We start from the raw sequence: 27,168 nt of genomic DNA, 5'->3' as shown, positions 1-27,168 counted from the left end.
CCAGTAAAAAGTCATTCTTACTTGTGATAAGGCAACTATTTTCAAGAAAGGAAACAGAGATTTGAGAAAGGCATGGTCTTCACAGCATTGCATGGGCTAGGATTTTTACCCCAGTGGCTAGGAGTCCATATGAAAAAAATTAGAAAATTAAAAGATAAGCTTTTAAAAAGTAGCTGTTTGATGTGGGTGCAGCTACTTCATCATTCCTTTGACTTATAAAAATGCTGGATAGTGCTTTCTTTTTTTAAGTGGCAATTAAACATATTTTTACACTGAGGAAAAGTTGATAATTTAAGCACATATAGTATAATGTTATTGTATTTTTATTAAATAAAGCTGCAATTCAGTGCCATAAGCCACAACATTAACTTCTTGAGTTCCTGATAACACATATTTGACCATTGGTGTGTGTTACATCAGTGCGTTTCTCTTGAAATTGTCAGAAACAGTAATATACTCAAAGAATATGATAAATCTGTCAGACATGTTCCTACGTATTTTAACTTGGAGTTAAAGAAGATCAGAGACAAATAACAAAAGCAACAATAAACTATAACAATGTAATGATCAAAGCTTAGGTTGGAGCACAGGAGAGAGACGTTGCCATGGAAGGTATCTTGGAGGGAGATTTGGGCACTCCACGTAGGTTCCTGATATTTCAAAGAGAACATCAATAGCACATATTCAGACATCTTGGGCAGGGCATCTAAGGTAAAGACAGAGATAGATTTAACCTAATGAAGCTTAAGTGTGAGGGTCCTCCTGAGGATTCTTTCGCCTAACTTTTTCCAAAGCTCTCTTGGCACTCCTCCAGGGAAGCTTGGAAAAAGCTGCTGCTCCAGCTGGGCTTCTATGGACTGGGTGTCACTTCTGTGTCCTTGTGGTAGTGCTGGGGCTGTGGATGAATCCAGAGAGCTGCCTCTAGTACCTCTAGCCAACAGAGTCAACCTGATGAACCTCAGGACCTCAGGGAGCTTTGACCTCAAGAAGAAGGATTTGAACCAATATACTGCTCTGCTACATGCTAGGAGGCCACTAAAGCCTACGGTCCACAGCTATTTGCAGCTAATCCTCACACAAGTCCCCAAACCCCAGGGCCAGAAGGCTTGGAGGGGAGGTGAACCAGGACACCTGGCATAGCTAAGCATAACCCCAGGCTTGAAGCTCTGACCAAGAAGGAGTAACGGAGGATGTTACAGGTGCAGCATTAGGAATAACAAATGGCAATGTTGAAAGAAAACTTTCTATGTCATCAAAAATAATTTAAGTGTTTTTTGATATACAACTCTAGAGAAAAGCTGAATTATATTTCTATTCTTTCCAAAGAAAATCATGTTGATAAAACGATCATCCTACGTAGAGGCGATCAAGGACTGTGTAGCCAAGAAATGTTGGGGAAAGTTTATAGATGATAAATTAATGTCTTGATTTTGTAATATTTGTGTCTTAGTCAACCTGTAGGTTTTTGTTGGTTAATATTATCTTTATTCTAAAGTAGTATTCATATTTATATCTACTATTATATACACAGTGTTGTATTCTTTGTGCTATAAAAGGACCCTGAAGTTATAAACTTTAAGGTTTTCAAAACCTGAGTCCACCTTTAGTAAGAAACCTGGGACAGAATCATGTACTTAAGTAGGGCTCTACCAAGGCCTTGGAAATACTCAGAAGGCATTCAAAATTTTGTGATGGGGTTCAGAAATATCGTGGGAGGAGAAACCCTAGGATGTTTTACAAATATAAATGTATCTACAAAAATCATGAATTGAGTTTATTTTGAAACAATTTTGATTTAGTTGAATTAAAAGTAGAGTATCCATAGGTCGTCCACTGGGTTAGAAGAAAACCCTGGCAGATTTGTCCCTCTTTCTACCACTGTCACTAGTTTCCTCACTTCATCCCCATAGTGTCTCCCACTTTGTTTTTCTTCACATATGTCCATAGTGGTCTGTTCTTGCTTTAGAATTGATTAATTTTTAAAACAATTTTAAAAAATTTATTCAAGATTATCCCCATTCCTAGTGATCTCTCTCAATCCCTTTGGCGTATTTTATATGGCTCTTCTAGATTGGACATAGTAAGCACTGCTAATAGTTAAGCAAATTGGAAACAGTAAGTAAGTAAGATGGAAAATTATGTTGCAGAGTGAGAATCAATGGCTTGCTATAAAGGCAATCTTTGTAAGGTTTCTCAACAAGACCTGATTTCTGCCTCTTGACTATTGGGACAAAAGGGAGATGACAGCATTGCAGTCCCCATTCTAGGAAGAAAACCTTCCCCAGCCGAACCAGGAGTAGATATACAAGGAGTTATTGCCCAAGAAAATAAGAGGGGCTTCCTTGGCCATGATGAAGTAGACATTAATTCCATACTGTCAGACCATTTGTAACATAGATATAATTCATTGACATAGAGCTATAAAAATGAGTTCACTTATAAATATAAGATGAAGGGAGTTAGTTAACTGCTATTACAAAAAGAATTACTGAGTTACATGTAAGCAAATGAGTGGGCTCAAATATGGAAAAGATGTTACTGTAAGGTGCCACACCCATTACTGTGAATATATAAATACCACAGTCCAGGAGTAACATTCAAACTCAGAATCTTCTCACTGTAATTCAGCTGAACTCACATCTCCTGTCAATATGTCCTACAATCGCTGCTCTGGAAACTTCTCTCTCTCCCTTGGGGACCACCTGTGCTATTCAGGCTCCTCCTGTGGCTCTTCTTACTCCAGCAACCTGGTCTACTGGTACTGGTACTGACCCCTGCTCTCCCACTACCTGCCAGCTGGGCTCCTCTCTCTACAGTGGTTGTCAGGAGACCTGCTGTAAACCCACTAGGTATCAGACATTCTATGTGTTGTCTAGACCTAGCCAGATATCCTGCTACCAATCAAGAACCTCCACACTCTGCAGGCCCTCTCAGACAACTTATTCTGTGTCTCTAGGCTTTGGGTCCAGCAACAGCTGCTCCCTGGGCTATGGATCTGGAAGCTCCTACTTACCAGGCTGTGGTTCCAGTAGCTTCAGACCCGTGGCTTGCAGAGTTCGTGGTTTCCCTTCTCTAAACTATGGATCTAGAGTCTGCTACCCATCCTACTTCACTTCTGGGAACTTCCAGTCTTGTTACAGACCAACCTGTGGATCTGGCTCCTACTGATCATCGTACATAATTTTTAATCTTGTCCAATGTCTTCAATGACTCTATTCATAACCATTATTGTTTTCATCATCTACAGGAAGAATTACCCTCTTATTTCTAATTATCAAATTGTCACCTTGTCTCTGGTCCTAAACATTGGCTGACAAACTTTATCTAACAATTTTTATTATTAAAATACTAACTCAAAATAAAGTCTAAAGTCTGCATCGCAGATAGAATTGACATTGTATTTTCTTCCAAAATTGTGTGAAAAGTCATTATAATCTAATAAATTAATCGATTCTGATATCCAGCTATGTTTATTATTGTTAGTTGTTTATTATTATTGTTTATGTGATTGTAATAGATAAAAGTGTTTATTGACTAGGGTTTGATTGTGATAGATAAAAGAGATAATATGAAAAGATCAGGGCTTCCCTGGTGGCACAGTGGTTGAGAGTCCGCCTGCCGATGCAGGGGACATAGGTTCGTGCCCCGGTCTGGGAAGATCCCACATGCTGCGGAGCGGCTGGGACCATGAGCCATGGCCACTGAACCTGCATGTCCAGAGCCTGTGTTCCACAACGGGAGAGGCCACAACAGTGAGAGGCCCGCGTACCGCAAAAAAAAGAAAAAGCTCAATATGCACATGGGAATAGGTTCTGAAATCCTACAAAGTTGGGGATTTGAACAAATTTTAGAGGACCTCAGATATTTTTCTTACTCAGACTATAACTGGTGGAAGAGTATTGTTTGAATAGAATATCTCAGAATCAGAAATTAGATTGATTCCCTTGTAGGATGTGGATCCCCACATAGATATAGTTATAGATATAGTTTTATATAGCTATAATTACCAATGAATATATAGCTATAAATGAATATGTAAATATAGATGAATATACAGATGATACAGTTATAGTTTGATATCCAAGGAAAATTTATCAGACTTCAAGAAGTTAATAAATTATTAAAACCAAAATATGTGTTATGTGGTATAAACAGACTTACAAGGGATTCAGTAAATAGAAAGGTAAGACATAGATCTTATAATAACTATAATCCATATGCTTAAGAAATAAAGAGATAGAAAATTTTGGCAGAACATTGAAACATATTAAAAGAATCAAGTAGAAATTCTAAAATTAAAAAATGCAATAAATTAAATGTAGAATTGGTTACAATTGGATTAAAAATAAATTAGACATAGCTGAAGAAACAATTAGAGATTGTTCAGGAGAGTATGTTCAAACTAAAAAGTTAAGAAAGCATAAAAATATTGAACAACACTCCAGAGCATATGGAACATGGAGAATATGGGAAGGTCTAAAAATTTCAACTAGAGTCCTAAAACAAGTTGTGTGTGTGTATACATACATATATATATATATATATATATATATATATATATTTATACACAGACACATGTATATATACATATATATAAATATATATATACACGTTCATATTCAATGAAAAATTAACAGCCATTGACAAGTCAAGGCATCACCAAATCTAAGAGACGAAGCATAGAATAGAAACAGATCCAGAGAGAATTTTCCAAATAGAGGAAAATCAATTCACAAATTCAAGAAATGTTACAAATCCCATGTATGACAAATATGAAGAAAGGCCCACACCTAGGCACAATGGAGTCAAACTGATGAACAAGAAAAAGAAAAAAAAATGTAAAACAACCTATGGGGAAAAAATCAAGTTACCTTCAAAAAAAAGCAACAATAGGGCTTCCCTGGTGGCGCAGTGGTTGAGAGTCCGCCTGCCGATGCAGGGCACACGGGTTCGTGCCCCAGTCCGGGAAGATCCCACATGCCACGGAGCGGCTGGGCCCGTGAGCCATGGCCGCTGAGCCTGCGCGTCTGGAGCCTGTGCTCCGCAACGGGAGAGGCCACAACAGTGAAAGGCCCGCGTACCACAAAACAACAACAACAACAACAATAAAATTGACAACTGAACTCTAAACATATAGAAAGGGGAAGGTAGGAAAACAATTAAATAGCCTCAAATTTGTGAAGAAAGAACAATTTAAAACTAGAATACATGACTAGTGAGTATCTGTTTCAAAAAGGAAATAGAAATACAGACATTTTCAGACAATTGAAAACTTCAAGAACTTGTCACTAACCTTCCAACACAAAAATATATAGTTAAAAGTTATACATAGTCAAAAGCAAAATGATCCTAGCCTATAGCAAAAAAAATGTGGGAAAGAATAAAGAGTAAATAAAATATATATATTGGGTACATTTAAGCAAATATTGCCTGTAAAACATGGGGACAAATATTTATCAATATGCATAAGCATACATAAAATGAAAATACTAACATAATAATACATGAATTGGGATAAGGATAAATGGCCTTAAGATTTCTAACATTCTTGCATTGTACAGAAAACAGTAAAAATATGAATTTATATTAGCAAATCAACAATCGGCTGTGATCCCTAAGGCAGCACTGCCCAAGAGAACTTTCTTTGATGCTGAAAATATTTTTTATCGCAATTTCCAATATTTGGTATCCATTAGCCACACGTTATCTGTTGTGCACTTGAAATGTGATGAATATGACTGAGGAACTGAATTTTAATTTAATTTAATTTAATGTATGCAAATTGAATTTGATATATGTGGCTAGTGCCTAGTCTATTGGATGGTGTGGCCTTAGTGTAACATTTAAATAACTAATGAAATAATGTGTATCCTCCTGGTAGTCTGACAGATTGATTGTTAAGAAATATCTTGATTAATATACAATAAACTTCTTAACATATAGCAAACTTTGAAATTAATAAAGTAGAACTAGCATTTTTGTTTCTTTTGCCAGATATATCTTTTATGTTTCCTTTTCTGTTTCCTCATATTTAAGAAAATCTCTTTTATGTAGAAAATAGTTTTGATTTTCATTCCAGTCTGATATCCTAAGTCTTTTATATGGACTATTTGTCATATTATATTTAACTTAATTATTGATACAGTCAGATTTCTACCTACATATTTACTATTTTATTGTTATTTAATCCATCTTTTGTTTCTTTTTGTCTCCTTTCATGCATTTGAGGAGTAATAAAATGGTTTAATGCTATAATTTTACTCTTTTGTTATTTTTTCTAGGCTTTTAATTTTTAAGCAAAATCTTAGATTTTAATGATCATTCTTAATTTATTACTGTTTACTTCTTCTTATATATTAAGAACCACTTTATTAGTGCTGTGTACAATGTGTATTTAGACATAATTTACTCATATTTCAGTCTTCTTTTCCCCTCCTGCAATTCCAAATTTCCCCCTGAGATTATTGTCTTTTTAATTTGAGAAAATCCTTCAATATTCATTTTAGTTCAGGTTTACCTGTTATGGAAAGCTCTATAAAAAGAAGATATTTGGATATTTTACAGTGGAAAAATAATCTTAAAGGAATAGAGTAGATAAAAAGTATGTTTTAAAGTGAAAAAGAAAATCATATGAAAGAATCTGAAGGTAGAAATGTTCAGAAGGTATTACTTGGGAGTTGTTCTAGAGAAGAAAGACCTCTAGAAAATTTTAAATATAGATGACAAAAGGGACAATATATATATGAAAAGCCATAAACTATACTCATATTGAACTTTTTAATTTAAACTACAGAGATAGAAAACCCCATAAAGTCACTACTTATCTCCAATTGACTCTAAAATATTTGACTCTGAGTCATTTCACATGTGCACATATTGGCATCCCCTGAGTCTCTGCTTCAAAGTAGACTTCTTTAGTCATTTTTGCCTCTAAACATTTGTTCTGGTTTATCTCTGTGATCCACCATATTTCTTATTCAGTTTATCTGATCTATTTTCTCTTTCTAAAGAATTTGAGAAGCAATTTTATAATAAAATATATAAAAATAATTTTAGGCAATGAAATAAAGTTAGGGAAAGAAAATCATTGGTGGCAAATAGGGTGCCTTTATTCCACTGACAAAAAAAATTTACTTCATCTTAATCCCTTCCCTTAGAGGTAAGCAGCCCCCAGCCAATATACAGTCAAATGAACAAAGAATCTTGGCCAGTGAGAAGAGTAGGGGATTTTCTGGTCATGATGAGATGGCATCAAAGACATGTAGTCATAGAATTTCTGACTTTGGAACAGGTCATTAGCTTAGTGCTTTAACAACACGGTGAATTCACCCATGAATGTGAGATGAAAGGAATTTTTCATCTGCAATTACAGAAGATATTATTGAATTACACATACAGAGATGAGAGATTACAAGCATGAGAAAGGTGACTGTAGAATGCCACACCCATGGCTAAGAGTATAAAAACAACCCAGTCCAGGAGGTGACATTAAACCTCAGAATCTTCTCATTGTCACTCATTGGAACTCACATCTCCTGTCAACATGTCCTACTATCACTGCTCAGGAAACTTCTCCTCCCGCTCCCTTGGGGACCACCTGTGCTACTCAGGCTCCTCCTGTGGCTCTTCCTACCCCAGCAACCTGGTCTACAGCACTGACCGCTGCTCTCCCAGCTCCTGCCGTCTGGACTCCTCTCTCCAGAGTGGCTGCTATGAGCCCATCAGGTGCCTTACATCCTGTGTGCTATCCAGTCCCTGCCAGACATTCTGCTACCGCCCAAGAACCTGCATGCTCTACAGTCCTTGCTGGACAACTTATCCTGGGTCTCTGGGCTCTCGGTCCAGCAGAGGCTGCTCCCTGGGCTATGGATACAGAAGCTGCTACACACTGGGCTTTGGATCCCATGGCAGAGGCTGCTCCCTGGGCTATGGATCTAGAAGCTGCTACACACTGGGCTTTGGATCCCATGGCTTCAGACCCCTGGGTTATGAAGTCTACGCCTTCCCTTAGTTGAGCCATAGATCCGGGTTCTGCCGTCCATCCTACTTTGCCTCTAGGAGTTGCCAATCACTGTGTTACAGACCAATCTGCCTTCTATTGATCAGCTTGTGGAACATTCAGATGTGAGCAATGTGTCCAACCTCTATACAGAGCTTCTATCATCTTCATGATCTTCGGGAATATCACCTGTTCTTCAGCTTTTTTCCATTCGTGAAATACTGACCAAAAAACTGTCTGCCACATGTACTGAACTTAATGATTAATTTTATGGAATAAATTAACGGAATTAGTAAAATGAATGAAATATATTACTAAATCAATTAATGAAATTCATGTTAACAATGAATTAATGTTAATGAATTAATGGGATCATTGTTCATGAATTTTATTCACAAAATGGATAAAAACCTAAATGAATATAATCTAATAAACTCATTCAATCTGGCTTGCAAATATGCTACTAATTTTATTGTTAGTTTTAACTAGTTAAGCGGGGATTTTTTTCTTTTGCTTTTTTTGGAGGCTGTTTTTGAGTTAACGTTTACTATACCTCTGAAAGAAAACTTTGAAAAACTAATATTGAGAGATTTGAACTAATTTATTTGAGGGTTTAAACATTTTCTTCTTCAAAACTTCTGTTTTCTGAAATCCTTACATTGCATGTATAAACTTCACGTGAATAATAATCTCAGGAGTGGCATAGAGCACATTTTCTTCAAAGAATATGGGGCCTTGATGTTTGCTGACTGAAGGAGAAAAGCAAGCAATTTGGAAAATACAACTGAATGGGGAAAAATTTTAGGTTATATGAAAAGTTTTGTACATTAGTTTAGAGAGCTTTCTTTGATTCAGTCAATGTTGGGTGGCAAAAAAACCATATCCCTTCATCTCATTGAGTATCTTTGTATGTAATTGATTTCTTCACAGGTGTAAAGAGGAAGCCAATTATATTTGGTGAGAATTAATTAGGTTCATGAGATGTAGAGTTTCACCTTATTGTATCCAAGATCCAAATTAAACATGGCTGGAAAAACAAGGCTTTCAAACCATCAGAAGTCGCTATTTCATTCATATTGCAACACACATTTACACACTCCTTGTTTTTATGTTTTATGTTGCAATTCTGACATTTTATAGGTCACATATTTCAGAAAACAGCATAGTGCTAGTATAGATAACATATTGATAAGGTCTAAAGAAAATAGCCAAAAGACAGTATCTTTATACAGAGGTAAAGAACAAGGTTCAAAGAATTTTCCTATTCATCATTTTTCAGATCACTATAAGAATTATGAGAAACACACATTTTATGAACTAGTTATTTTACACAGAAGGAAATTAAGACTCAAAGCAGATTAAGGGTTCACTATAGGTCCCAGTCTTACAATGAAACTAAATAAAACCATCTATCTATATGATAGATGAGGACTAATATAAGAAGTGAAGACACAAGCAACATGGGAGAGAATAAGGAGAATTCTGAGAAGGTGAAATAAAATGATCAAAGCAGAGAGGTACATAGGTACTTGTGTTCAGGAAATTATTGAAAATCAAGTTACAATTTGTATGGATTAGTAATGGAAAATCAGCTAGAGAGGTATAATAGGTCTCTTTCACTTCATTGTTTTGGATATCTTGAGTTTTGGATCACATTAATCTTAGGATTCATCTTCTCTTATTCATACTGTTAAAATAGCTTTCTGCCTGCTCATTTTCATTCTATTTTCTACTTATTTAAACATTTTAAAATACTTTATAAAATAAAACTTTTGTCAAATATTATGTAAAATAGTATGTCATTATATTTCCTTATTTTATATAAATATATTCATATTAAATATATAACATAATATAAAAAATATAAAATATATAACAAACAGTTAAATCTCTTAAATCCCCTACTACAAATAAAGTAGCAGAGCATCTGGTAGGCTTTTTGGGGTTCTGGAACAAACATACTCCCCAAGTAGAAGTACCTCTCTGGCCTAATACAAAGCTTCCTTTAGACCAGGAGCAGGAAAAGATTCTGTAGGTCTAGTCTCAGATGCAAGCAACCCTACTGGTTGGGTCAAACAATCTGGCAGACCATATGGTGTTGGTGGCATCTGTGGTATTGAAAAAAATAAAAATACAATAAAACTGCAATGTGGAGTTTACGGCACACCTCAGTGGGAAAATCACAATGCAGGCAAATAAAGTTGTAGAACAAGGTCTTATAATCTGTAGTTGAAAATTAACATATCTTCGGATAATCAGATCCTTGGAAACTACTTGGACCTGGTAGAGGTACAAAACTTGACTGTGGGACAAGTGATCATGCATCTGTAACTGTCCATCGTGAGCTGCGTTCTGTTGAAACTTCCAAGTCATGAAGTCAGGTGGACTCAGTAACAACCCATTGTAAGACAGAAATAGCTCATAGAGGAATGAACACTAGCAGAACAAGAAAGCAGACTCCATGAGCAGAAGCCCAGACCCCCATGTCACCGACCAGCACTGCACCACCACCTCTTTCTCAGATCACATGTGTGGTCACATTTGGTGCCTCAAATGACCAGCTGAAGGAGGAAGGGAAAAGCCCAAGCAAGGCTTGCAGATGGATTGGCTCATTGCATGGATGCCTTTAAACACCATGATGAGAAAAATATGCTTTCTCTATGTGTAGAATCATATGTCTAGCACCTGGTTATCCACTTTGCATAAAAGACAAAAGTGGTCCCAGTTGGTGATACATCTAGATTCCCAGACAGTTGCAATTGACCTGAGCAGCTAGTTAAAAACCTGGAAGGGAGAATATATAATATTCAGACAATAAAATCTGGTATAGAGACATATGGATGGATATATGCAAGTTGGTCCAAAGTGTCAAGATCTTTGTATTTCTTCTCAATGCCCACCAGAATGCATCTATCATGGAAGAGGAACTAAAAAATCAAGTTGACAAAATGACTGTCAGTCGAGCTAGCTTGCCTTTGCCAGAAGTCCTCACCATGCTGGCAAGATGAGCATGTGAATAAGTGACCAAAGAGGCTATGAATGGGTCCAACAGCATAAGCTCCCACTTACAAATCTGATATAATTAATGCCACTACAAATGTCCAATCTGTCAGCAGGAGGCTAATGCTAAACTCCCAGTATGGCACTATTCCTCAAGGAAACCAACTGGTCACTTGGTTGCAAGTTAACATGGCCCCCTTGTGCCCTGAAAGATCAGTGGTTCATCCTCAAACACATAACTACCTATTCAGAGTAAGCCTCTGCTTTTCGTGCTTATCTCAGCAGCAATATTATTCAGGAGCTGATGAAAAACTTGATCCACCAGCATGGAATTCCTCACAAGGCAGCATCTAATCAGGAAATCCACTTCATAGTAGAGACAGCAATAAATGGGATCCACAAGTTATATCAAAAACCACAGGACCCTGAAGCTGTCTGCCTGATAGTGCATTAAATAGCCCCACTGACGGCAAAGCTGAAGTTTGCTTGGAGCATGGAAGCAATGTCCTCAAAGATTGGGTCCCAAATATCCACTTACTGTCATCCCCAATGACCCGTTTAAGAACTTTGTGCTTCCTATTTCTGCAACTGGAATTTCCAAGGATAGAAGACCTGTTCCCAAAGATAGACTTTCTAACGGACATACCAAGGGTCCCATTGAACTACAATTAAGACTGCTGGCTGAGCACTTCGAGTTCCTTGTTTCAGGTACCAGCAAGCAAAAAAAAAAAAAAGAGTTACCATCTAATCCAAGGGTAGATGATCCTGTTTAGTAGAAAATAGTAGGGTTACTGTTACACAGTGAGGGTAAGAGGGAGTATGTGTGGAGCTCAGTCGATCTACTTGGATGGCCCTTGAAAATTCCCGCCCAATTGATGTGATTTGTCATGTGCAGTAACTATAGCAAGAAAAGGGTGTGGTTATCAGTGTTCATACTTCTTAGGAAAGGGCATAGGTAATACCACCAAGAAATCCACTGAGACCAATAGAAGTGGTAGCTGAGGGTGAAGCAAATTTCTAATGGATTGTGAAGGAGGGAAATAATGAGTACCCATCTCAGCTCCAAGATCAAATGCAGTGACAGAGTGCGTTTCATCCCACCCAGTCACTCTTGAACATTTCCCCTCAGGAAGAGAGGCCAACCAGAGCTACGGAGAATCTCTCTCCTGATAAGTTGACCCTCAAGGTGAAAATGGTGGACTGTGACAGGTACAGATCTGCACTGGAACTCACATAACATCACTTCAAAAAAGGAATAGCTATCCAGATGTGACAAGTGAGGTTAGCTGACAGCCTTTCTCTGTTGGCTTCCTTGGAATCTGCCTCAGATTTCAAGCCAAGGTCAGGTTTTTCTCATGGCAGCCCCTTGTCAATGACTGAACAAGGTGGTAGAATGGCTTTTTTTCTTTCACAAGTGTTACTCTCTTACAAACTTTCTGTTCTTCCATTCCTGTCTCAGTGCCTGCTTCCTGGAGAATCCAACTAGCAAATATTCTATTCTTTCTTGAAACTTAATGTTTCCTTTTAAGATTATTTTCCTTCATCCTAAAGAATTTCTGTGTTTATTTCAGTGCAAGTTTATCTGATATAATTAGCCCACTGGAAATTAGCACTCAGCTATTATATTATACAACAGAAAAAATAAAATGGAGAACAGGGGTGACAAAGGGAAAATATTTTATATTTTTGAAAGAAATTACAGAAAAGGAACTGACTTTGAAAAATGCACAAAAATCATTCACAGTATGAGCAGAGAAAAGCCTGAGTTGTTCTAGGATGCAGAACCCAGGTTCTTTTAAAATTTTTATGAGGTAAATAAAAATATATGAAAATATATAAATTATATTCATTTTTGAAGTGTTTTTTTGTAATGGCATTTAGATCCATAGTCTCAAAGCAAGTAGAAGAGATACCTGAAATCCCTGTCTCTTCATCCCTTTTCCCAGTTTCTCAAACTACCATCATTATCCCCACTCCCTCTTCACATGCCCCAAATCAGTTTCTTCCTGTGGTTCCATCTTAATTCAGTCTTCTGGAGTCACTTTGTCTTTAAATGTTTGCCTGATTCCTTTCTGTTTCTAACCATTTCTCATTATGTGTTAATTTTCTTCTCTCCATTGGATATGAGGAGCACTGTATAATAACATGTGATAGATGGAAAATAAATTTGAAGAATGTGAATCAGTAGTGACAACTAGAATCAATCATTAGAAGCATCCTTATAAAAGACAAAGTTATGTCACTGATCACTTGACATGGTAGAAAAGTGACAGAAGAAATCCCAGAGCAAAGCAGGAGTAGATATACATGGAGTCACGGCCAGGAAGTAAAAAATGGGCTTTCCTGGCCTTAATAGGATGAAGATAACTGACAAATTGTCCTAGAATTTCTGTACAGGGACGGTCATTGGCTTTGTGTTATAATAAATCATGGCACCAGTAAATAGAATAAGTAGGAAACTAGTCAACTGCAATTACAAAGATGATTAATGAATTACACACATGCAGAAGAGGAGTGAAAAATGTGAGAGGATTGCACCAGTACTGTGCCGAACCATTGACAAGAGTATATAATTACCCAGTCCACAAGATGACCTTAGACTTCAGAATATTCTCAGTGTATTTCTGCTGAACTCATATCTCCCGTCAAGATGTCCTACAATTGCTGCTCTGGAAACTTCTCCTCCCACTCCCTTGGGGGCTACCAGTGCTAGCCAGGCTTCTCCCGTGGCTCCTTCTACCCCAGCAACCTGGTCTATAGCATTGACCTCTGCTCTCCCAACACCTGCCAGCTGGACTCCTCTCTCTACAGTCAGGAGACCTGCTGTGAGCCCACCAGGTGCCAGACATCCTGTGTGGTGTCCAGTTGCTGTCAGACATCCTGCTACCACCCAAGGACCTCCACACTCTGATGGAAAACTGACCCTGGGTCTCTGGGATTTAGGTTCAGCAGCTGCAGCTTCCTGAGCTCTGGATCTGGAAACTGCTACTCATTGGGCTGTGGATCCAATGGCTTTAGACCCAGGGTCCCCTCTGTTAGTAGCTTTCCTCCATTCCATTTGTAACATTGCTGGGCTTTCTCCATTGGTTATAAGATATTTGCATTAATATTTAATACTTGGAAATTAATTTTGGAGAAAAAAATGAATAGTCACAAGTAGTTTCAATCTTTAGAAGGCTTTTTAGAAGGCCAAAGCTATGCCTCTAACCAAATAAGAAAGAAAGATGGTACCATTTTGATCTCCATCCTTAGAAGGAATGCATACCCCAGCAAAGCCAGACTCAGATACACATGCAGCGTATACCAGGAAGGAGGGACATTCTTGGCTGTGATGGGATGGTCATTAATATAAAACGGTCATAGCATTTGTGACATGACTAGCTTATTGGCTTTGTGTTGTAACCAAAACTATTATAGCACCCATAAATACAATGTGTAGGGAACTATGCAGCTGCAATTACAGAAATGGTGATTGAGGTAATGCTATGCACATGAGGGAGCAGGCATGTAGGAATGGTGACCTTGTAGCTGTAAACACCTATTTCTGAGAGTATATAAATGCCACAGAATATTCTCAGTCTAATGCCACAGAATACTGTCAGTCTAATTCAGCTGAACTCACATCTCCTGTCAACATGTCCTACAACTGCTGCTCTGGAAACTTCTCCTCCAGCTCCCTTGGGAGTCATCTGCACTACCAAGGCTCCTTCTACTCCAGCAACCTTGTCTATAGCACTGATGTCTACTCTCCCAGCACATGCCAGCTGGGCTCCTCTCTCTGCAGTAGCTGTCAGGAGACCTGCTATGAGCCCACAATGTGCCAGGCATTCAGTGCAGTGTCCAGTTCTTGCCAGACATCCTGCTACTGTCCAAGGACCTCCACTCTCTACCATCCCTGCTAGACAATATATGCTGGGTCTCTGGGGTTTAGGTCCAGCAGAGGCTGCTCCCTGAGCTCTGGATCCAGAAGCTGCTACTCACCGGGCTGTGGATCCAGTGGCTTCAGACACCTGGGTTATAGAGTCCAGGGCTCTCCTACCTTGGGTTATGGATCCAGATTCTGCCACCCAACCTATTTTGATTTTCGGCCTATCTGTGGATCTGGCTTCTAAAGACCAATTTATTGAATGTCCAGATCTTTTGGCAGAATGACAACTTTTTTTTTTTTTTTTTTTTGCGGTACGCAGGCACAGGCTCCGGACGCGCAGGCTCAGCGGCCATGGCTCACGGGCCTAGCCGCTCCGCGGCATGTGGGATCTTGCCGGACCGGGGCACGAACCCGTGTCCCCTGCATCAGCAGGCGGACTCTCAACCACTGCGCCACCAGGGAAACCCCAAATGACAACTATTTTATTCTCACAGGAAACAACCCTCTTCATGGTCCCCAAAGACTGGCTGTTCACTCACTCTGCAGCCACCCAACCTAACTTACAGATTTGGTCTTGTAGAATGTAAAACTAAGTAACAAACCTAAACTTTAAATCATATACCTGCATTGGTGATGGAAATCATCCAATTATTAGATATCCTTCAAAATTTAACAGTATCTAATTATCTTAAGTAAATAAACACATTTATTCTGGCATCCATATATGTTATTATTATTAGACAGTATAAATAAACATCTCAAGAGCTATAAAAGCCTTGTTCTTTAAATCATGTGTCCTTATACCTCTCTTCACAGGAGAAGAAAAGCACAAAAGTTAATGGATATGTATGGAATGCAGAGAGAAAGAATAAAATTTAGATATAGTTCTAGGTTTGCACATAAAAATTAAATATACATCTAACTTGTGTCTGTGTATTTTCAGAAAATACTAAATATAAAGCTTAAATAACTTCTATTAACTTCATCCAAAGTTGGTTGGTAAAAGTGACCGACTTTTTGAATCTCAGTAAGTTCTTTTCCATGAAAGTCATTTTTTTACAGCATGTAAGAAGGAAGCCAATTATTCTTGTTGTGAAGAATTTTGATTTAGGATGTGTGAGTTTTTATGTCTATGCTTTCCAGTGGCTCAGGCTATATATGGCTGAGAACCACAACCTTTATGTCAGCAAAAAATGGATATCCTTTACTTTTACTTTTTTATAGTCATGTGCTAATCTTTTTTATAGGACACAGATTTCAGAAAATGGTACATTGCTGTTGGACACATTTTGAAAAGGAGACAAATCTAATAATAAAAGGGCATTATCTTTGTGTTGAGCTAAATAAACGTTCAAAGAGATTTTCAAGTCATTATTTCTTTAGAACTTTAAATAGCACTCAGAGGAACATAACTTTTGTGTGCTACATGTTTGTTTGTTTTTTAAACATGAGGCAATGGAAGTTCAAAGGGACTCAAGATCCGGCCAAAGATCCCAGTCTTACAGAGAAATTGATGTTCACAATTTTCCTAAAAGATGGAACCTCCTATTAAAAGCAAAAACAGAAGTAGTATAGGATAGAATCGAAAAAGTTTGGAAAAATAAAATGGAATGGACAAAGCAGAGAGATATAAAGTTACCTGGTATGTTCAGGGAATATATGGGCAGTTAATTTACAATGGGCAATTAAGTCATTTGGTAAATAGGTTTAGATAGCATTTCTAATGGCTGCACATTACTCCATCATTTTGAAGTTTGAATTTTGAATGACATTAATGACATTAATCCTAGGCTTCCTCTCCACCTATTAAATTTACTGGAACCGACTTCCAGTGATAATTCTCACACCAGATTTCTTGTCTATTCTAAATAATTTTGCATATATTGTAAAATAAATATTTTTACCAACCATCCTTATATATAGAAGTGTAACATGATATTATTTACCAAGTATAACTTTTGTCAGCATCAGAGTGGGTAGTTCAAATCACTACTAGAACGCTAGTAAAACTGGATAAAATAATCTGTGCACAAACACTGGAGCATTACCAGGCTAAGAACTGCTAGATCAAAATTAGGAGAGGTTTTAAGTCAAAAGAAATGTTGGTATTTGGGCTGATTTCTTCCTAGAGTTGCCCACTAAATCCAAAAACGTCAATGGGCTCATAGTGTGAATGAACAGAATTAGACTCCCATGGCATTGTAAGGAACTGGGGTTATTGGTAAACATTCTAGGATTTTGAAACATTCTAGGATTTTAAAGCTCCACTAGAATTTTAAGGGTATACAAACAGAATATGTTTCACAGGAACTGAAGTCAACCTTTGAATTACATCAATCTTGATGATATGACAATATTAGTAATCTTGCCCCAGCTTGGTACCTCCAGAGTAAATTCTTCTGCAAATAGACCTCAAATTACCTATAGTAATTGATTAAAAATTATCAATACTGCAAAAAAAGCAAGACAAGAACAAGAGACAACATAGAGTACAAACAAGTCTACAGGAGATCCAGATAATGAACATATTAGAAATATACACAAAAATAATTGTGGTTATTTTTCTTAAGAAATTAAAGACAAGTTTAAGAATTTTGACAGAGTGCTTGAATATATAAAGATGAAAATGAAAAATGCAAAAACTGTAAAATACAGTAACTAAAATGTACAAAACTCAAATGACTTCAAAGGCAAACTAAAACAGTCTGAAACTATGGGCCAATATCCCTCCCAGCTGAAATAAAATATAATAATGAGCTCAGATCAGGGAGTGGCAGAATACCTGGTCAAAGTATAGGCAAACTAGAGGTTCAATCAAGCTGATTAAAATTAGATGACATATATACACTAATATGCATAAAATGGATAACTAATACAAACCTGTTGTATAAAAAATAAATTAAATTAAATTAAATTTTTTTTAAAAAAAATAGAGATGGTGCCTGCCTAACTCAGTTATTAGAAGAACATTACTGATAAGCCCTTGACCCATCTAACATGCAGAAAAAAGGACTTACATTCTCTTGAAAACATTAAATCAAAATATTTTCATATATATATTTGTGTGTATATATGTGTATCAATTACATAATTATATAATCATATGTGTACAAAAATATAAATATTTATACTACAAGATACACTGTTCTTTTATATACAATGTCATAATGCAATAAAACATTACAAAAAAATGTCAGAAAGCATGTGTTACTACCCCCATCAAAAGAATAACAATCAATAAGAGGAAATTCACATTTAACACACTTATTAGAATTAGTTGGCTAAAGTGCCCATGATGGATATGTGAATAATTTAAGAAAAAGATGGATATAACTAATAAATATATAGGGAATTTTTAAAGATATGTACATTTAAAAACAATAACAACAACCTCCTAATGGATATTCTCAAACAGAAAGTTAAAGATTTAAGTTTTTTTAAAAAGTCAACCTATATCAGTTCAAAATATCCTTCAAAAATAAAGAAAAAATAAAAATGTTTTCAGAAAAATTTTATCCTCAAAAATTTTCTGTAAAATAAATAATTTGACACTGCCTGATTTGATCAACAATTTCCAGAAGTGGGTGCAGTTGAAAAAGTACTATAATCTATCAATAACACTTCTCATATCAGAAAGAATTGGATCCATATCTAAGGAATACAGACTCACAAACAAAAAACTTGCAAGTCAATATTTCCACGGTAAAGACCACACATATTTTGGAAATGCCCAGTTTTATAATTACGTTTTTTTCTTAAAAAAAAAAAAAAAGCTGCCCCTGGAAACCTACACTGTACAGAATAATCAATACAAGACCGGAGCTGAGTTGACCAGGTTCTGAGTTCCTGGGAAGCCTCCTTCAACTGATAACCCTCATCATTCACTTTAATACAAATGTAGAATTAAAGATGAAAATAAACTAGTAAAGAATGAGGCCATGAGCCTCTTTGATTGGTGCAGAGGTTATGTACTAAGATTCTATACCCTTTGAAAACAAATGGATTAACTTTCCACTTTTTCTAAGAGTAGTTCTGCTCCCTGCTCATCCTGTGGTTACTCTTAAGTTTGCCAACAGGGCTATTTTGAGGAAGTGTTTGGAAAAGAGGGAGAATGAGGAAGGCTAAGATATTTACCTCGCCTACTGGAAAAAATGAAAAAAAATTAATTCTGCTTTGGAATATAGAAAAATAAATATTTTTCCAAATAATTATTTAAATTTTGTGAAGCTATTGGTTACTTCTTTTCTTATATGATGTTTCTTTTAAAAATTAAAATAATTGATTTTCTCAAAATCTAAATTTTGACCTTGTTTTTTTTCTCTGTTTTATATTTGACTTCTATTTCATTGATTTCTGTTCTTTCCTTTCTTATTTCTATCTTAAATTTACTTTTGGTTTAAATTGCTACTTTTTTCTAAGTTCCTCATATAAAGTACTAAAATAATTGATTTCAAGCTTTCTTGAATTGTTATATATACTTTAAAATCTAAAGTTTTCCTTCTAAACAGCTGTACCTCTCAAATTATACTGGGTTATATCATCATTATGCATTTTAAAATATTTCCAAATTTTCATCCATTTTTTTCTTTGATGTTTGAATTTTTATGAATGGCGTTAATTTACAGCCATATGAGGTTCTTTTTATTTAAAATTTGTAGTTTATTTTTATCTTATAGCTACCGATTTCTCACCTTTTAAAAATGTATTGCCAGCAGTAAACTGAACAATAAACCAAATTTAACGTCTAATGTCACCATTTGTGATAGAATTTATTTCAATAGATTTTCTCCTCAAAATGAAATTCACATGAATTAAATGTAATAAACCCCTTAATCCAAAAACAATGTGGTGGTTTGTTATCTGTTTATTTTCTAATTTTGTTCTCTTGTCCGTCTGTGGGATTAAAACAAGATCAATATTCCCCTGTGAATGGGCTTTGAAATCCTAACTCTGTGCAAGGTCTTAACTAATGTCTTCAGAATTTTAAGTGTCTTAATATGGTAATTTCCTGGAATTTCACTGAAGGCACAACTTTCTCTGACTATAAATCTCTGAAGCAGAGGAGAGCTGAATTCACTCATGAACAATTGACTATGTGTTTGTATCTGCAGAAGGACAGAATTAGGAAAACAAGGAAATAATTTAGTTCATATGTTCTGGTTCATATGAAAAAAAAGTAAATGAAGGACTAGTATACATTTGTAAACTTCAGAAAAAAATGCCTATGATCTTTCATTAACTATCATTGAATTAGCCTCATTTTGGTTGGCAAAAGTATCTGAATTTTGCATTTCAACAGCCAGTTTCTAGTCTGATTCATTTCTCTTAAGTGTATGTAAGGAGGTTATCTCTAAACCCAGGTGAGATAAAACCAAAACAGATATATGGGCTGCTCTAGAGGCTCTAGAAGGGTCAGGTTCAGAAGGCATTTGCTTCATCTCAATGCCTTCCCAAGTCTCAAACTCAAAGCAGCTGAAAATGAGCTTCTAGAACTGCCCATATGTCCGTTTTGGTTGCCTCTCACCATGAAATTGGATACTGTTTGATTTTTTATGGTTATTTTCTAAGTTTTTATAAATGTACATATAATTTCAGGAAATAATAAGTTGCTAAAAATATAACTTGCTGTAAATGAGCCAAACATAAAAGTAAAATGCTATCTTTGTGTAGAGCCAAGGAATCTAAAGAAATTTCCTAAGCGTTAGTATTTCATTATACCCTCAAGCAGACCTGCGAGGAATTTGCTCATTATATTTTAAGGTCCTTTTAGCATTTAAGAAGAGAGTGGCTCAAAGAGAACCAGACTTGCCAAAGATGGCATTTCTTTAAGGAAATGAAAATGTCTCACTCTCTTCCTAAGTACATTAAATATGAGTGACACAAGTAACTGTATAGATCCCCAAGCTGAACTCACTTATTGTACAGATGTAGAACTTGAGAACTAGAAGCATTCGTTTCTTGGTCTCTCGGGAAGTTAATGGTAAGGCTAACAACAGAACTCCTAATTCCTATTTCTTTTTATTTATTTATTTATTTTTTTGCGGTACGCGGGCCTCTCACTGTTGTGACCTCTCCCGTTGCGGACCACAGGCTCCAGACGTGCAGGCTTAGCAGCCATGGCTCACGGGCCCAGCTGCTCCGCGGCATGTGGGATCTTGCCGGACCGGGGCACGAACCCGTGTCCCCTGCATCGGCAGGTGGACTCTCAAACACTGCCCCACCAGGGAAGTCCAGATTGACAAAATCTTTAAGGGGCGATATCAATTCATTTTGTTTTTTTGTTTGTTTTTTGTTTTTTGTTTTTTTGTGGTACACGGGCCTCTCACTTTTGTGGCCTCTCCAGTTGTGGAGCACAGGCTCCAGACTCGCAGGCTCAGCGGCCATGGCTCACGGGCCCAGCTGCTCTGCGGCATGTGGGATCCTCCCAGATCGGGGCACGAACCCGTGTCCCCCGCATCGGCAGGCGGACTCTCAATCACTGCGCCACCAGGGAAGCCCTCCTATTTCATTTTAATGTAATTTCAGTTGTGCCACGCGATCTCATCTTCTCTCCCCTTCAGTCATTTCTCTCTCTTCTTCTCCTCCACATCATCATCACCATCATCATCACTATTAGAATGCTTGGGAAAGATTCATGGTTTTTAGACTATTACTGGGAAATATAAAGGGGTCAAAATAATGAGAGAAAATATAGAAATTTTATTTGGCATCCCTGACAGAAATTGAAATAGTAATATCGGGTTGCTCCCCTATGAACGTAATCATATTTTGTTTATAACTTCCATAAGTTTTGAAAATGTGATAATCCAAGTTATCCCCATATGCAAATGCCCACTTTGGTTAAGTCGGAGCAGCCTCTGATTAAAAATTACCTGCATATTTCAGATGTGAAAGTGGTTCTCTGGCCTCCGGAAGTACTCTAGTTAAAAAGCAAACTTCATTTTAAAGAAGAATCAGGGATAGTTTCAATAATATTTATACAGCCATAAAGTGAAGTACTCACACACAACTAGTAATTATAATGTTGGAAAGAATAAATCTGTAATATCACAACTGGTGCTGAAGTTAAATATAATAAAGTCTCATTGAAATATATAAGTATCAAAGTATAAAAACTTTTATCATTATTTCTCAAGAAACTGTCCCAATCCCATACAACAATCTAGAAACAGCCAACCCCTACCTCTGAAACTGAGCAGGGCCCTGTGGAGTTCCTGGGCACAAAAGCCTTTCCGTGTCCCCTTCCCTGAGTTCCAAAGGGCAGGTTCAAACCGCTGCTAATCAGGAAAGCGAGGGGATGCAGAGATAAGGGAAGAGCAGTCAAGAAACACTGGGCACAGACTTGGGGCAGAGTCCTGGTTCCCCCTCAAGGGAAACACATAACAATATATTTGAGCTCTTCTGCAGAACTAAAACCACCACCAAATGGAGGATGTTAACTACTTGATGAAGCATTCTTCATTCCAGAGAAGGTCACAGTTCAACCCTCATCACCTGACACCAGATGATCTCTGGATTGAGGGAATGTGGGCCCTGCATGCACCACGGTCCCTATTAGTAACCCTGCCCCTTGATTATAAAACTCCTTACAGCTACTCCCCTCCCCCCCAGTTCTTGGGACACACAGTTTTGAGGGCACTAGCCTGCTGTGTCCGCCTTTGCCTGACAAAGCAATAAAGCTATTCTTTTCTACTTCACCCAAAACTCTGTCTCTGAGATTTAATTTGGTGTTGGGATACAGAGGCTGGATTCAAAGCTTTTTTTTTTTTTTTTTAATATCCTTATTGGAGTATAATTGCTTTACCACGGTGTGTTAGTTTCTGCTTTATAACAAAGTGAATCAGCTATACGTATACATATATCCCCATACCCCCTCCCTCTTGCGTCTCCCTCCCACCTTCACTATCCCACCCCTCTAGGTGGTCACAAAGCATGGAGCTGATCTCCCTGTGCTATGCGGCTGCTTTCCACTAGCTATCGATTTTACATTTGGTAGTGTATCTATATCCATGCCACTCTGAATTTATCAGGATCAAGAAAAGGTTCTCCCTATATTCCAGCAACAGGGATTCTGGGTCTTCAGTTCCTTACAAAAGCAGCCCTACTCTCTACCAGATTCCCATTATCTCCTTCTTAGATCCTGCCCCAACTAGATTTCTGATTTCCTCCTGCAGCATTCCTTGTCCCTCTGTTACACTCAATGCCCCTATGAAATTTGAACTCAGGGGTTCAGCTCCCAACCTCCTGCTGCCAAAGCAAATTTATTTCCAGGACTTGCCAGTCATCTTTTTACCAGCCAGCATGTGGTTCTTACTTCAGGGGATTAATGTACTTAGTTTCCCAGGAAACTCATCATGAGTCATTTCCATGCAATTGATTTCACCAATTTCTATTTATTTATTCTTGTCACATTAGTGATTATAGGTAACAGCTTTGTTCTCCCCCCGGCCTTAACTCCCATATTTTTTATTAGTCATGCCTCAGTAGTACCTTGTCAAACATCTCGTCAGCACCAGTCCTCAAAATAATATTCATTTAACTCTGTTCTTAGGGAATGCAGGATGAACAAATGTTCTATTACATTTTTTTTTTCAGGGAGAATGCATTCATTCATATACTTCTCTATATTAAGAAAAATTTAAAACTGGTTTTTAAGTGGGATTCCCATTACTCTAAACTTACCAACTAGCAAGGTTAACCAAATAATGATTTAATTACAACAGTAAGTAAAGCTGTAAAAGAGCTGTTCTTCAACATATAAGTACATTTGACAATGAGACCTTAATAACAATCTGAGATGTGAACAAAGCTTCCCAGGGAAACTATTTTAGAAGCTAAGTCTGGAGAATGAGTAAAAATGGCTTGATCCAGGTAGAAGCTGGAGCAAAGGTACCCAATTAGATGATTGTACCAATCTTCTCTTCCCTCTTGCATCTCCCTCCCATCCTCCCTATCCCACCCCTCTAAGTGGTCACAAAGCATGGAGCTGATCTCCCTGTGGTATGCAGCTGCTTCCCACTAGCCATCCATTTTACATTTTGATTCAATATATTCTGAACAACAATGCCAGCAGGCATTTTAATAGAAATTGAAAACCTGATTCTAAAATTTATATGAGAGCAGGGAGAGGCAAAATAATATTTAAAAAGAGAATTAAATGTGGAAGTCTTTTATTATCTCATTTCAGGACTTAATATACAGATATATTAAGAAATTATGGTACAGCAAAAAGTATAGGTGATTATTCGGGGGAACAGAATAGAATTCTGAAATAGATTCACAAGTATACTGTCGATTTCTTTTTACAAAGATGCCAAATCAATTCAAATGCAGAAAAATGTATTTTCAACACGTGGTATTAAAATCACTGGATACATTTAAAGAACTAAAAAAAAAAAAAAAAAAGGGAAAAATGTGTTGTGCAACAATCTTATACCTCTGCTTAAAACCATTCAACAGCTGTTGTTGCTTTTAGAAGAAAGTGCAATGCTGAATTAGCACTAAAGACATGGGGAAAAATGGCCCAAAAATTTTTCTGGTCTAATTTCAAGTCATTCCTTCCTTTCCCCTCAATGACCAGACAAAATGGTTTTTAGTTTTATAATGCACATATCAAGACTTTGGTCCTAAAAACACTTCTGCAAGCCCCACCTATCTATGCCCTACTTATTCCTTAGACCTGTTTCAAATGCAGTTCCTCTGGGAATCTTTTCTTGACTTCTAAGACTAGATGAGGTGCCCTTGATGTATGTTTTTGTAGCATCAAGGACTCATTCACAGCTCATTATTTTATATTTGCTTTCTCTGTTAGACTTTCAGTCCTGTTAGAACAAAGAGCACACATTTTCTTACTTTATTTTCCATTATGGAGTAATACACAAAACAATTTTATTTTAAAAGATATAGTCAACAATATATTCCCATAGCAGAGATTTTGGCTCATGGTAGAGGTTTAATGAAAACATTGTGAAAATAGTAATACTGGCAAAATGTTTGACAATGTGTTCTGAGGTGTGACTAATTAAGAAAACAAAAACAAAAACATGGGTACAGGGAGTTGGGAAGGATAAAGCTGTTCTCTGTAATTACTAATGAGATAAACATTGATAAATAGAAATTGTTATATCAAGTGCCTAGAAATGATTCATGAGAGAATTTCCTGGGAAACTGGGTATATTTATTCTTGGAAATCAGAACTGGAAGCAAGTTGATAGACAGATAATCAGCAGCTTCTGGAAATTTAGTTGTGTGGGCAGCAGCTTGGGACTCAAACCCCTGGGTTCACAGTCCATGGTGTTATGCACCTGTGGAAGCATGCACCAGGAGGAATTCGGAAGCTAGAAGCCAGATAAGTGCCAACTGGTGTCCTCTTAGTTGTGCAGAGTGGGATTAAGTTAATGAAATCTGGATGACCACTATATTATTCACTATACTATAATTAATTGATGAAATAAAGAATAAAATCTTTACTCTGGGAAATTTATAATGTGCCAGAGACTTGGAACAGAGGAAGATGCAGTTTTCTGAGTGGTAAAGGCAAGACATCAGTTCAGGAGTTGTGTTTCTTGTTGTAAAAATAATAGTTTTCTTATTTTGACTATCTACCTGAAATGGGATATTACATTTAATTTCAGAAATAACTGTAGTATTATAAATTCATTGTCTCCACCATTGTATTTTAGTGTTTGTTTGTGATCACTTCATTATACTGCTAGTTACACTCAATAAATCTTTGAGTTGTTTTTATAAATTTGCTTGTTTACTAGTTTTGGTAGGGAGAATAATGGCCCCTTAAAGTTATTTATATACCTTTTGAATATGTTATGTTATGTGACAAAGGTAATGAAAGTAGCAGATGTAATTAAAGTTGCTAACCAGTTGATGTTAAAATAGAGATTGCCAGGTGGACCCAACATGATTATAAGCATCCTTAAAAATGGAAGAGAGAGGCAGAAGAGCAGGTCAGAGTCATACATTGTAAGAAGGATTTGACCCACCACTGATGGCTTTGAAGATGGAGGAAGTGGGACATTGGCTAAGGAATTCGGATGGCCTCTAGAAAACAAAAAAAAGGTAAGTAAATAAGTTTTCCCCTAGATCCTCTGGAAAGATATGTAGTCCTTCCAGCACCATGATATTAGTCCAGTGAGGCTGCCTGAATTTTGTCCTACAGAATTATAATAAATTGTTGTTTAAGCTATTATGTGTATATGTATATGTATATATATATATATATATATATATATATATGTATGGCTTATTTGATATAATTTGTTATAGCAATAATTTAAAAACTAAGTATTAGTATATTCCTAAAGTCAGAAAACTTTCCACCCCTGCATCTCAAATTGAGAGACATTAATAGATGAGGCATCAGCTTGGCCAACAACTTCAGTTGTTCCCCATGAGTGTTCTGCAGTTGCTTATGTTTTGAAGTTTAAAATTTGATTATTTCTTTGGTTGGAGATTATGCACATGAGATGACCTTGAATCATTAAGATTCATAAGCAGGGCACTTTACAGAGGATTTACTGTTTATCATTTAAACTTTTATAATGCAGTGGCTGATGAATTTTTTCCCAATTATTTTTCATTATTCCTTTATTCTTTTCCTTCTAACTATACAGTCACCATAACTATTTCTTAAATATGGGGGAGGAGAAGGAAGAGGGATAAGAAGGTGAGGCAGAGAAGGAGCATATGAGGGAAGAGAAAAGGGAGAATGGTACAGTTGGATGGAATAAAGTCATTCTACTTCGTCACTCTACTATAACTTGCTGTGTAATCTTGTAAAATTCTATTTAACTCCTTTATGTTTTATATTTTATCACGTTGGTTGTAAAGGAAGAAGTAAAGAGAACGTGATGAGAAGACTGAGAAATACTTATAAGACTAGATTTTGCTAAGCCTCTTATACCCTGCAACCCATTTCCTAATTTCAGGGATGTTTGAGAATCTTATAAAATAAAGATAGGAAAAATAATTGAACATTACTTGTTTTATATGGATATTAAGTTTCCAGTTATTATTATATTATGTCAGTATTTTACTTTGTGTAACACTTGGATGTCAGAAGAATGGCATAAAATAAAAAATATCCAATTTTATTTCAATATACAATTGAAACATTCATTTTTGATAATATTAAAGCTTTCTTATTTGCAGTTAGATTCAGTTTCTATGTTGGCTAAGAACTCAGGTGCAACCTCACACCTGCTGAGCCTAGTTCCTTCCCATCTAAGTTTGTTGTCTGCCTTCTTATACAAATGGTGATAATTAGAGCAGACTGAAAATAGTAACT

General features: G+C 36.7%; 2 protein-coding genes and 2 pseudogenes across 2 annotated transcripts; all 4 read left to right on the top strand.

Annotated features, from left to right (window-relative positions):
• The first annotated feature begins 2,329 nt into the window (after positions 1–2,329).
• On the top strand, positions 2,330–3,200 carry LOC111175054 (keratin-associated protein 13-1-like; annotated as a pseudogene).
• A 3,885-nt stretch (positions 3,201–7,085) lies between these two features.
• LOC111175037 (keratin-associated protein 13-1-like) lies at positions 7,086–8,505 on the top strand. The gene has a single exon (XM_089910339.1). It carries the CDS (start codon positions 7,544–7,546, stop codon positions 8,009–8,011), a length of 468 nt encoding a protein of 155 aa, XP_089766465.1. The 5' UTR covers positions 7,086–7,543; the 3' UTR covers positions 8,012–8,505.
• A 4,649-nt stretch (positions 8,506–13,154) lies between these two features.
• KRTAP23-1 (keratin associated protein 23-1) lies at positions 13,155–13,877 on the top strand. Its single transcript, XM_089910337.1, is given in 2 exon segments — positions 13,155–13,761; positions 13,764–13,877. Coding segments are annotated over 2 exon segments (177 nt in total). The 5' UTR covers positions 13,155–13,649; the 3' UTR covers positions 13,829–13,877.
• A 441-nt stretch (positions 13,878–14,318) lies between these two features.
• Positions 14,319–15,136, top strand: LOC111174857 (keratin-associated protein 13-1-like; annotated as a pseudogene).
• Positions 15,137–27,168: the final 12,032 nt, after the last annotated feature.

This window comes from Delphinapterus leucas, chromosome 4, assembly GCF_059928025.1.
Source record: "Delphinapterus leucas isolate spDelLeu-1000000601 "Yukka" chromosome 4, BTC_Dleu_Yukka2, whole genome shotgun sequence".
In the NCBI taxonomy this organism is placed as follows: Eukaryota; Metazoa; Chordata; class Mammalia; order Artiodactyla; family Monodontidae; genus Delphinapterus; species Delphinapterus leucas.
Note: the sequence above shows the minus strand (reverse complement) of the source record. Positions and strands in the feature narration are given on the sequence as shown.

Excerpts from the sequence above, each read along its gene's own strand:
- LOC111175037 (XM_089910339.1), top strand. The coding sequence starts at position 7,544 with ATGTCCTACTATCACTGCTCAGGAAACTTCTCCTCCCGCTCCCTTGGG.